This window comes from Aythya marila (genome assembly GCF_965140915.1).
Source record: "Aythya marila genome assembly, chromosome: 5".
NCBI lineage: Eukaryota > Metazoa > Chordata > Aves > Anseriformes > Anatidae > Aythya > Aythya marila.
The window spans coordinates 37,657,312-37,669,821 of record NC_139046.1 but is presented as its reverse complement, the minus strand read 5'-3'; the positions used below and the strand labels follow the sequence as shown (position 1 = coordinate 37,669,821).

General features: G+C 35.7%; 1 protein-coding gene across 2 annotated transcripts in view; it reads left to right on the top strand.

Annotated features, from left to right (window-relative positions):
• The window catches only part of PALS1 (protein associated with LIN7 1, MAGUK p55 family member), a 49,630-nt gene that overhangs the window by 20,332 nt on the left and 16,788 nt on the right, over positions 1-12,510 (top strand). For both annotated transcript variants that reach the window (XM_082761828.1, XM_082761829.1), the window contains exons 2-3: positions 3,852-4,362; positions 8,449-8,657. In XM_082761828.1, the coding sequence (XP_082617954.1) occupies positions 3,996-4,362; positions 8,449-8,657 (576 nt within the window). In that variant the 5' untranslated portion in view covers positions 3,852-3,995. The remainder of the gene's footprint in view (positions 1-3,851; positions 4,363-8,448; positions 8,658-12,510) is intronic.

Genomic DNA, 12,510 nt, shown 5'->3' with positions numbered 1-12,510 from the left:
GAGCTTTCCTAGGGTTTGCAGCTTTTACTGGCTTTTGAAACACATCAAGCTGCTTAAGTTTGTATCAGGTGTTTCAGATACTGTTAAGCTTCATATGAGCTCTGCAAAGTATTTTCTACTACAAACTCCAATTTTTAATGCTCGTCAGTTAGGTAATTTTATGCTTTACAAAATGATTTGTGCTGTTTTCCTTTATGTAATTGGGTTACAAGACTCTTAATCATGAAATACCGTTGAGGAAACAGATGATGTTTGGGAGATGATGCATTGAAAGTTTCTGTAATTGTTCATCTTAAGACTTGATGCAGTGCTTATTGGTTAGAGTAATTTTTTTTTCTGTTCCTGGTGTCTGCCTCAAGCTGAGTCTTGTTTTTAACCTCAACTATACCATGCCTTAATTTGAGGAATAAGTGAACATTTTACCAGTGTCATGTTTTACCTTCTAAATTCCTTAGGACCACTGTAGAGAGAAACTTCAGAGTTATTCTGAAGTTGTTTTTTTTTTTTCCTTGTGGTTATTTAATTTGTTGCAGTTGGGTGGTAGCATTTTTCCAGAGTTGTTGGTGCTGAGGATCTGCGATATGTGAAGCACTCCTCAGAAAGCAGAAAGAACAGTGGACTTAGATTTGGAGGGGGCCGCCTGTTATCACAATTCCTTTGATTAAAGGAAGTTATTCCAGCATTCCAGACATGCAGCATCCCTCTGCTTTTACCAACTAGATATTTTTAGGGGGTAGGGCTTGCGGGAGTTAGTTTGGTATTTTGGTAATCTTAAATCTTAGCTTGCCTGACAAGTGAGGTTTCATATCTTTTGTATTACCTCAGTGTGATTACTTGGCCTGTACTGCTTATTGCTTGCTTAAGAGACACCCGATTTTCCAGGATATCAAAATTATTTTCTACCAAGTGCTCCTGAAACTCCTAATATTTGATGTCTATTTCCAGAATATGGGTGTTAGTGTGACTGCAGTGGAACTCTAGCTTTCCCTAACTTCTTTCTTTCTTAACTGACTTAACTCAGATCTTATATACTGAAAGTGAGTAGCAGTTATTACAAGTCACTTATGTCTCAGTTACTCTTTCAGGAATTTGTATGCCCTTGGCATCTTGCATAGAGTTTATGCTGAAAATGTAAGCAACATTACTAATGTTTGCCTAATATTGGTATTTGCCTAGTACTAATGTTTACCTTACATTGTTTCTGTTTCTCTGGTCTTCAGTGTTCATTGCTATGCAAAAGGGGTTTAAATTTCTTATTCTATATAATATCTGTGTACATATATACACAGATGCATAAGTTTTGGTTGTGCCCTTTCTCTGATTTAACCTCAAAACCTACTCTTTATGTAGCTAATGATTTTAAATTTGATGGAGGGAATGTACCTAATCTCACCTTCAACATTTTTGATCAGTTTTTAAGTATTGGCCAGTAACTTCATTTTGTGATGTGTAGGTTTCTTTAGTGTGACGTTACTTAGCTTACACTCTAAGTGTTATGATGATATGTTTTAAAGTTGCATTGTACTACTTGCATAGATAAGGTTTTGACTTCCTTGGTGCTGAGTAAATGGGCATTATTCATTCCCTCGTATTGTTTTGACACCTGTTAGTCATCGTGTGTGGACTGAGGAATGTAAGTTTTTTGTCAACTTGTCAGAGTTGAAAATAGATGAATGTAACTTTCAAAGGGCTCAGTCTTCAGCCAAGTTGCAGCTAGTACTGTGTGCATGAAATAGAATTTGAATTATCTTCCATACACAGCTCTGCTCTTTGCAATTTTGTTTTACCCACTGAGACTTTGTTTTTGGAAATTGGCAATTGTGTACAATGACATTGCCTTTGTTGAAAGGGAAATTGGGCATTCTGAGGGTCGTTTTACTAAATTCTTATCTTCCTCTCTCCAAATTTCAGAGATCCCATTTTGGCACAGTGCTTTATATAACTCTTACTGAATACAAACTATGACTCCATTTTTCAAAAAGCTGTTCTTTTAAATTGTGTACTTAGAGAAAGTTTTACAGGCGCTAGTTGACTCTGCAGAACTTGCAGTGCTTGCCTCAATACTGTATAGCTTTTGATGGGCTTTTCTTGGTGGTTGCTTGATTTTTGTTTATTTTGCGTATCAGTGCAGGGCAGTTAAGCATCGTTGGAAGGCAAAAAAAAGATTTTTCACTACCTAGAAATGCTTTCAGATTTACTTGAAAATTTTAGTAATAACTGGTTGTAGTGATTAGGGAAGAAACAAGTGAAGAAAATTTTGCTGTTGCTGTATGTGGCTGTATACTACTAATGAAAATAGAAAACTGTACATTCTTAGGATTGCAAGCTGGCAGAAACTTGTGTAGGAGTGTCTGTTACTGCTCCTCCAAAGCTGTACTATTGCTATTTAATTTTCAACTTAATTACAACATAACCAGCCTTCCTGTCCTCCTCCAGACACAAACATTTGGTCTGATTTTTTTTTCTTGTCTTGGTGCTTCCAGTACTTTTCTGTAACACAACTTTGAGATGCTTTGTAGTATTTAGGTAGGCATTGGAAAGGGTTGCCCAGGGAGGTGGTGGACTTACTGTCCCTAGAGATGTTTAAGGAAAGGTTGGACATGGTGCTTAGGGACAAGGTTTAGTGGGCGATACTGGTGGTAGGGGGGTAGTTGGACCAGATGATCTGGGTGGTCTTTTCAAACCTTAATGATTCTATGATTTCTTTTGACTCAGTAAATAATAGATAGCAAAGGAAACCTGATAAAAAGGAATTTAAAACCTCAAGCACAATTGCTAGTTGTAACTCTGTACAACTATTTATTTTTTTACCTTTTAATTTGACATATTGAGGTTGATATATCCACATCTTTGTGACAGAGAAAGCAGAAAGAAAAAGGCAATGTGCTGTAAGACACAGCTATGTGTTGTATTTAAGAGCTGAGTGACTGCATTTACCGTAAGACTTAGGTTCTTTAGCCTGAATCAACAGGAATGATAAACCATATCAGGATGGAAGGCTGGATTTGGAGTATAGTGGAATGTCACTACTTGCCTGTGGAAATTACTGTATACTGTCAAATATACGTGTGTTTGCACGTGTGAAGGTTTCTACTCTTGTATTTAACACTTTCCACTTTAGTGCATGTCTACAGGAAGTATTAAGAATAACTGCTCACATGAACTTATCCTAAGACTTCATGGCTACTTGGAATTGTGTAAGTGCAGCTCCAGACTTCTTTTTTAGATAGTATGTTTAGGAAGAACTGTGTGCCAGACCTGTCTTCTCTGAAACCTGGGAATCTGTGTTTACATGAAAATACCTCGGTTTTTGAGCAATACTCGCAAATATTTTTACATGTTTATTGAACTTCATGTAAGCATGTTGTCTATGACAAGTTATTCATGTTTAGTGTTTGTAGGATCATAGGCATAGATTGTGTTGGAATGTTTGGGGACTGCTAGCGTTAGGTCAGAGGTTGGACTCGATGATCTTGAGGTCTCTTCCAACCTAGAAATTCTGTGATTCTGTGATTCTGTGTGAAAGGATAAGTTAAAACTGATTGAGAACTTTAGGAAATTGCTAATTTGCAATTGTGTATGTTAAATGCCAAAAATAAAATGCTTTGACATGGATTTATAAGGAACTTTAGCATTGGCTTTAACAGTGCTCTTGCTAATATAAGCACGTGAAAATTACTAAAATGAATGAATCAGATTTGTGAGGGTTCTGTAGTTCTTATAAGGGAAGAAGCACTACATAAATGTGGAGGGAAAGTTCCACTGTTCTCGTGTCCGGAGCCTTGAAAAACTGTCTTAGGTGTTTTATTAATACAGTTACTCACTAGCTTCCTTTGAATGTCTTCCATTAGATTTTCATCCTGGATGCTTCTTCAACTGCCTTGTGATGGAAGGGAAATATTATTGAAGTTATAATGGATTTTACACAGCATCACAACAAAAACTGGCCTAATAGCATTTGTCTTTGAAGCGAATAGGCATAATTACGAATAATCATGACAACTTCTCATATGAATGGACACATCACAGAAGATTCTGACAGTGAAACAAAAAATGTGGATCTTGCATCTCCTGAGGAACCTCAGAAGCACCGAGAAATGGCTGTTGATTGCCCGGGGGACTTGGGCTCCAGGATGATGCCCATGCGGCGGAGCGCTCAGCTTGAGCGAATCCGTCAGCAGCAGGAGGACATGAGGCGCAGGCGGGAAGAAGAGGGAAAGAAACAAGAACTGGACCTCACTGCTTCTATGAGGCTTAAGAAATTAGCACAAATTCCTCCTAAAACTGGAATAGACAATCCAATATTTGACACAGAAGAAGGGATTGTTTTGGAGAGTCCTCATTATACTGTGAAGACACTAGGTAGGTAAAATGCAATGAATGCGGTAATGGAGAAAATATTTAATTGAATATTAATGTTCTTCTAGGTGACTAAAAGACATGGTTTAGCTAATTCTTCCTACTTGGATTCCAAGTCTTCGGGTCCTTCAGACTTAAGGTTGTTCTTCATTTTGCCATCAGGTTATGTTCTCCAGCAAGGGGCTTTTCAAAACTGATCCATTTGGGGGGCATTTAAACAAACTCTAGAATGCTAATGGGTTCCTTGGATGTCTCAATCATCTTAAGGTGGGGAAAACTGTGCAACTGCCACCGAATTTCCTTATGTTTGATGAAGGACAGACCAGAATAAGCAATGAATAAACATGTTGTTTCCTACAATAAAACCTTTCGTACTTTGTGTGATTTTACTGAATTTCTGAACTATACTGCTTCTGACTCCTTCCAGATTTCCACATTTGCTGTCCAAGTGAGCCTGATTCATCACCTGACAAATCTCTAACCTTTGTTAACAGAACCCCAAATAAAAATTGTCAGGTGCTAATGAATTACAAATATGTTAAACTACTGTTATTGATTCATGTTTAAAAAAAATGGATTTTAGCTTAGCTTTTTTGTTAATCCATAACATCTGCACAAAATATAGGGGTTTAAATAACAGCATTCACTCAGTTGTCTGTGGTTTTAGTTTTGAAAATGTTTCATAAGCGCTAATGTCTAATTTGGCATATCTTTGCCAAGCCTTTAATCTTTTCATCTTAAAAAAAATATATGTAATAAGATATTGTTTATAAAGACAAAATGGGACACTTAATTAAAATTTCAAAGGGCATGTTTGTTATCAAAACAAGATGTGATTTAGACAGCAGACCTAGTGGAAATAAATTTCTGAACATCTAGAACATGTGCATTTAAGTATTCAACTGGCTTGCTCACAGCAGTGTAATTCTCTTAGATGCAGAAAATATTTTGTTCACTACTGTTTATTCTGCTAACTTAGTTAAATGAGTAACTGATGCTTCAAGTAAGTAAACCTTTTGTAACTACAATGAAAACCTTTTTTTGGAGGGGAGTACCTGCTTATTTTTAATGCTTTTGGCAAAGATTACTTATAAATATAAACAAACTTCTAGAAATCGTTTTGGATAAAACAGTTTTCTTAGTCCTGTAATTCAAGTAGTATATGGAACGTTAGAGAGCTAGCACTAGCACATCGGGTACTCTAAAGAGTTCTATACAGAACTTAAGAATTAAGGTATTGGTGGTAATATATAATTAAACCAACTTAATATCACTAAGTTTGTTCATTACTTTTTGTTTGAAGTGATAAGCACAGCTATTTTCTTTTGCTCTTTTTCTAATCTACTGTGTTAAGCAGTAACCACGGGTCCTCCCCTGCAGTTGCGTATTTTTTCTCTAGCAGTCTTTTGATTAATAAGTATATTGCACAGTGCTCCATCGCATTCCAGCCATTTCATAGTCTACTGGAAAAAAAGACAGCAGTGTTTCTTGTAAAAGAAGACTTTAGGAAAAAAAAAAAAAAAACAAACAGTGGATTGCTAATTGGTCTGCAATTTAAAATGGACTCGTTCTGCAAAAGAATCCTGACTTGTCTGTGAGTAAATGCAGATGTTAGTCATTTACTGAACTTCTTTTTTTCTAGACAACTCTTTCAATAGGGAATGTCTAGAGAATAGAGTCTTGTTACCTGGTGTTCATTTAAAACAAAAACAAAACTACAAAAAGAAATCTATAATTTAGAATTCATAAACAGGGACCTAGAAAGAGTTAGGCATGAGTAAAGCCAGATTTTCATGCGTTTTTGTGTGTGTTTTTACAATTCAACAAATTACTTAGGAAGGGATTTCTAGCTTAGTGGGAATATTTCATTTTATGTATTACAACCATTTCTTGTGATTCTTTTCTTTTTAAAGATTTTTTTTTAAAGTATCTTGATGAGGGGCAGGGGTATTTGCTGTTCCTTCAAGGATCATCATTTGATACAGGGCTTTTACATCCAGCACAGATGAAGATTCAGTTAAGAGGGGAATTAGATGGGGAGGAGAGCACTCTGGTAGATCTGTAAGAAAGGGTGAAATAGAAGGCACTAGCAAAGGGCTGAAGAGGAGAATATGTAGAGGTATCTAGGAAGGGGCATTTTCTTATTACTGTTATACCGTAGATACCCATTATTCTACTTTTATTTATGTCCTATATGGAGTTATTACAGATCTATGTGATTGTGTATAACAAATCTGTGTGCATATATGTCTGAGAATTCAAGTACTTGCATACATAAGGAAAGTAGAGAATTCACAAATAATTGAATAAAATCATTTATGTGCATAAGGGGTGTTACAGAGTTAGGTAAGTTAGGTTCTCTAATGCATCACTTATTTGAACCTAGTAACAGAATTGTGATGTGTGTTTAAGTGAATAGGTATTAATAGGAGCTTTATGTGCAATAACATCTGTTTTCCACTACGCTTTTTTTTAATGCTTGGAAATAATACCCTTCATCAGTCTGAGATAAACTGGTTGCTGAGATGCTTTGGTAGTTTTACGTATTCAGCTAGGCAAGAAATGTGCCAGCATACCACATCCTATTTAGTAAATATTCTTGCCATCTAAGTGTTCTTTAGTCTTCAAGTGGCTTTTCCCTGTGTGATGGGCACTATATTTTGTATACAGTCCCCTAGTGAGATGCTGGCCTTCTTAATTACTATTCTGAGCTATACTGGATTTCACCTGTGGAATATCCTGCCCAGCCTGTATCTGAGCTTTCAGTGCAGCTTTTGTACTGCTCTGTTTCCTTGTTTCCTTGGTTGTTATAGGAAGAAGCTTATGACCTTTGGTGGGTAAGATATTTTTAACATGTGTGGAATGGTTTTGGGGTGTGTTTTTTTAATTGTCCTGCGGACAGTAAAATACTCTATTGGGAGTGTTTGTTTCCTTTCATTGTACAGAAGACTGACTTAAATAAATGTTTTCAATTTAGAGTTTAGGTATGCTTTGCCTGAAATTACAAACATTGCACTTGGTTGATATGTGTATTTTACAAGGTTTTACAGATTTCATGTGCCCCTTGATCAACCATTTTAAACTTGCACTCAAAGTTTACCTTGAGTCTTCTGTTCAGTGTACTGATGAGTCTGAGGTTAAAAATAGGTAAAGGAAACGCCTTGGTGGAGTATTCATGTTAGTGATCCAAGTCTACCATAATTGTTTTTTTAAAGGCAACCTAGCTAGTGTCTTGATAACATTCCTGTTTTAATGTTATTTAACTGGCTCAGAATGAATGAATAATGAAGATTGTAAAAACAAAAACCATTTCTAAGCTGGCGTTTTGTTACCAGTAAAGGAGGTTCACCTCAGTATTAGCTGACAGTTTTAAAATTTGGGATTTTCTTTGCTGTTGAGAAAGTTTGATTTTTTTACATGATGTGTGAGAGAGCATACATTATTTTCATACACACAACACCCACCGTATTTTGGTCTGCGGGAGGATGTGAAAGATACAGACTTGTAGTGCAAAAGACTTCCATGATTTTGATCATAGGTTTTTCTCCCTTTTTATTTTTCATACCTTCTTATTTTAAGCTGGTAAGACTAAGCATAAAGTTATACTTGTAAATTGTATAGTTTACTTATCAATCACTCGTAGTATAAGTAAGCAATGTATAATTTACATATATGCACATGGGAAGGTCTATTGAAATAACTCTTAATACACAGTGAATCAAGATTGGTTTAGCAAAACAGTTATTTTCATATCGCAAAATAGTCCCTCTTTCACATTTAGTTATACATGAACTGCAGTTATGGGATCTTCTACATATCAGTGACTTCAGAGAATTTTTTAATATGGAATTAAAATTTAAATCATGTACCAGCTTGTTTATATGTTACAGTGACTTGAGGTCCTTGTTTTGATTCTGATATATTCTGCAAATAAACATCAGAGTGAATAATAGATAACAAATTTACATACATTATTGCTGATTTAAAATACTGAATAGCAAAACATTTTTGGTAAAAATCTTAATACAAACATTAGAACGTTATCAGCCTATTAACTTGTAACTTATTTTTATTTTATTTCCTACCTAGAAGTGGAAGAACTGTTAACTTCTCTTAAGCATATCCAGCACATTTTGGTAGACCCTCAGAGCCAAGAGGATATCTCTCTCATTTTACAGCTTGTTCAAAATACTGATTTTCAGAATGCATTTAAGATACACAATGCAGTTACAGTGCATATGAACAAAGCCAGCCCTCCATATCCTCTCATCTCCAATGCACAAGAACTAGCACAAGAGGTATGTACAGTATGCATCTCTGTGATACATATGTGAAACCTATAATCATAGCTGTTGTTGAAATATGTTCTTGGCAAGCTTGTCTGGGTTACTGAATGTTAAATATAAAATGGTTATAATAGTCACTGATTGCTATATCCAGTTTTTCCACATTTCCAGACAGTAATCAGAAAAGTATTTTAGGGATAAGAACTTGCTTTTTTAGCATGGGTAGATATGCAACAGAAAAGGTATTGTTTAAACATAGAAAAGAGAGCAATTATGAAAATTTAAGTTTTTGCATTCAGTATTCTTTATTCCAAGCATTCAGAAATTGAATTACAGTTCTGTTATTGTGACTTTCCTCCAAGTTGAGCCATGGTAAAGAGGCATCTCTGAAAATATAACTGTACTGGAAAACAAGCATTCCGTTTTAAGGGGAGCAACAGATACCTTCATACGTGATTCCTGTGTTTTGATGACTGCTGTGCTAGTCAGATTACATTTAATTTTGTCGGACAGTTGACAATTCTTTTATAAGACCTGATATGTTTTTTAGAAATTAATAAAGTATACTTTTAGAAATATAAGGTTTTTAACTTCAGTCTTTTCAGTGAGATCTTAACTGTTTGAAATACTTTGAATACAGTTTCAGCCAAGTTAGCTGTTTTCTTTGAGTTTTATTCACTTGAATACTGATGATCAATACCTGTATAAATAGCTTTATAATCAGTAGAAGTAATTTATGGAAAATTAATCAGATACAAAGTTGCTGAGAACAGAATGAGTTTTCACACAGGGCTGGATGTGGCTAGACCTCTGAGAGAGTGGCTGCTGGTTCACGTTACCTTCATGCTCCATGGCTTGGTGCCTGAGGGTAGTGCAGGGCAGTGAGGCCGCACCTTGTGTGGACATCCTTTTTTTAACTTGAAGCTGGCTAGTATGAATGCACCACGGCGTGAGTGCGGTGTAACAAGGTTGTATTCAGTAAAGCCAGATCCAGAGGCTAAGTAAATGCACTCAGTCAACCAAACTCACCTGCTCTGAAACCCAGCTCATGTGAGCCAGTATATAAGCATTTTCTAGTTACTCAAAGGTACCTCGCTTTAATTTCAGCATGGCAGTAACATGATTTTCCTAGTATCTGGTTTTCTTTGTCCAATTAGAAGCATTTTTTTCAACATCTCTTTACACTGTCCTTTTCCTAGTTTTTAATCTTACAAATAAAGAAAATGTAGCAAGCTTGGAGTTCTTCTGCAGAAGAAATTGCAAATTCTTGAGGGTTGTCACTTAAATGGACTCTAAAGGCACAGTGTGCTGATTAATTTGCAGCTCTGGATTTTCCTGTTTAGGTTTGTCAGTAAGATTGCACCAAAACCAAGTGGGAGTATTTTACCTATGAGCTTGCCTCTGGCTTATTAGTCTGCCTCTAGGCTGCTACAAGATGCTCACAAGGCTTCTTCAGTGTCTGCGAGCCTGAAGGAACCTTTTAAGTTAACTTCCATTTGTAAACTACTTCCCCAAACACACACTTCATCCAGACCTAGTTTGTGTTTTTACTCAGATGCACGTCAGTTTTTGAATCTCCGCTTACATATATGAAGTTACAGATTCATCTCTTAGGAAATCTGGTTGGGTCATCATCCCGTTGCCACCCCCCAGTGGATATGAAAGTGTTTAATGGATGTTTCCAAGAAGAGTATATGCTTTTCAACTCTAAATTACTCCTGCAAGCCACAATCTTCTGGTGACTAGCAAAGCTCTATTAGTGTAGGAAAACTATAGGTCTGTTTTTAAACTTTCATATTCTTCCCTGCAATCTTCTCTACCCCTCACTTTCTCGACACACTCCTCTGTTTTTTCAGGTAGTTTCATAAATCCTAAGATCAGAAAACAGTGCAAAGCCAACTCTGTGTGTCTTAGCAACAATACAAAAAGAAATTTAAGAATAAAGAAAATATTTAATCCAATGGATTCTGCCATCACCCAGAAGAGTATTACGTAAAAGGCAAACGTTCCTGCTCTCATTTTGGTATTTCATCTCCCATCCCTGTCTTGCTCCAGCCTTGAAATTCCTGAAGAGGCAATATATTGCATATGTCTGTTCCCATTTTCTGATGTAATTTAGATTCAGCTTCTTGCATATTTAAGTGACTTACATTTTGCAATATGTTAAGTAGGATCCTGAAGTGATTCAGCTGGAAATTCAGGACAAATATTTCTGTGACTAACAAAAGTGTCTCAAGAGGAAGACCTTAAGGCCTCCATTCGTGTTATTCTGTATTTTCTAGTCTTGTCTGAACAGAAGACATGGACTCATTTTTAAAATCTCTTACTCCTTTTGGAAAGGTCTCTTTTATGGCTTATTAAGGTCTCCGTTAACAAGAAAGGAAATTATTTCTGCTTCAGAAAAGAATATTCTCTACCTCCTATCCCAAGCAAAGTCTCTGACTTGCGTGCCCAGTTTTTTGCTTGTAGTGTGGCTTTGTGCCTTTACTCCTGAACACAAGCATGGGAAGCTCCCCCAGAAAGCAGTTTTCATCTTTCTAGAGCTTTGCCTACATCAGGGTGTTTTTAAAGACACTTGCAAAAGCCTGAACAACAAGATACTGATAACATCTGAGAATACAAGACATTACAAGGAAGAAAAATAGCATATACATGCATAACATTATGTTAATATGCATATTTTAGTGTACAGGTCATCAGTGACAGTACACAACCCTGAAACAGTTTTGTAGCGCATGTCCCAGTTTAAAGCTACAAACATCTGTTTTGTTGGAGGGTTTATGCTGTGGAAGAGAACCTGTTCTAGAGTTCATGCATCTGCAGCCCTAACACAAAAAGTTCGCAACACAACTTCATATTGCAACAGAAATTTTCTTCTTCCCTTAAAAGAAAAAAGGTAAAGATTCCTATTAAACATATTTCCAAAGGTAGAGTGTTGGGGACGTTTTCATTTGCCACACTGAACTGTGATTCAAAAATCTGTTTTCATTTACTCTTTAAACAGTTATTTACTTTTATAAAACAATGTGTGTGAACAATGTGTTGTAAAAACTTTATAGCTTTTAGTTTTTTTGTTAACCATTAACAATATATTAGAGGGGAATTGTGCACTTTTGTTTTCTCATCTTCTGTAGGGAATTCTTAAAATTACTGGTGTACTTAAGTTTTCTCACTGCTTCTGGTAATCAGGCACAAACAACTCATGATTTTTCTTTAATCTTATTTTTAAGAAACCTTTATTGAATTGAAAAAGTGGAATGGAGCATTTAAGCTTAAATAATTTATTTTAGAGAGCTAATATCTGTAAGTGTGTAGTCTGCCTATAAAAATAGCCATTAAATATCAAGTGTAATTAAATTGATTTTTAATCCATTTAAAGTTGACTAAAATGAGAGCAAGGATTATGGGAATATGATTTGAATCTTGACCTTGTAAGAATATTTGATTTAGCATTCAAGACAGTGTGTAATTTGTGGCTTGTAACACAGCATATCAGATACCTTGGAAGATGTTCTTGCTATTTAATATACTTAATAGATTTGATTTCTATAAGCTATATTTCTAAATACTTAATACTGTTCATTTCAGCAAGTGTAGGTAATTAAAATAGATCAGTGCTTCTCAGAGGATGTGCTTCAACCATGATACTAAATGATTAAATAATAAATTCCCCTTTCTATTAGAAAAGGGGGGAGGAGGTAAGGAAGGAGGAGCTATTGGAGTATTTGAATAATGTAATTATTCAAAGCAAAAGTTCAGTTGGTTGGGCTAAGTTGCAAGGCATATCAAAATAAAGATGGATAGGAGATGCTGTTCCTGGCATTTTGTTCATAAAAATCCCACTCTTCTGGTTTTGTCTGGAAAA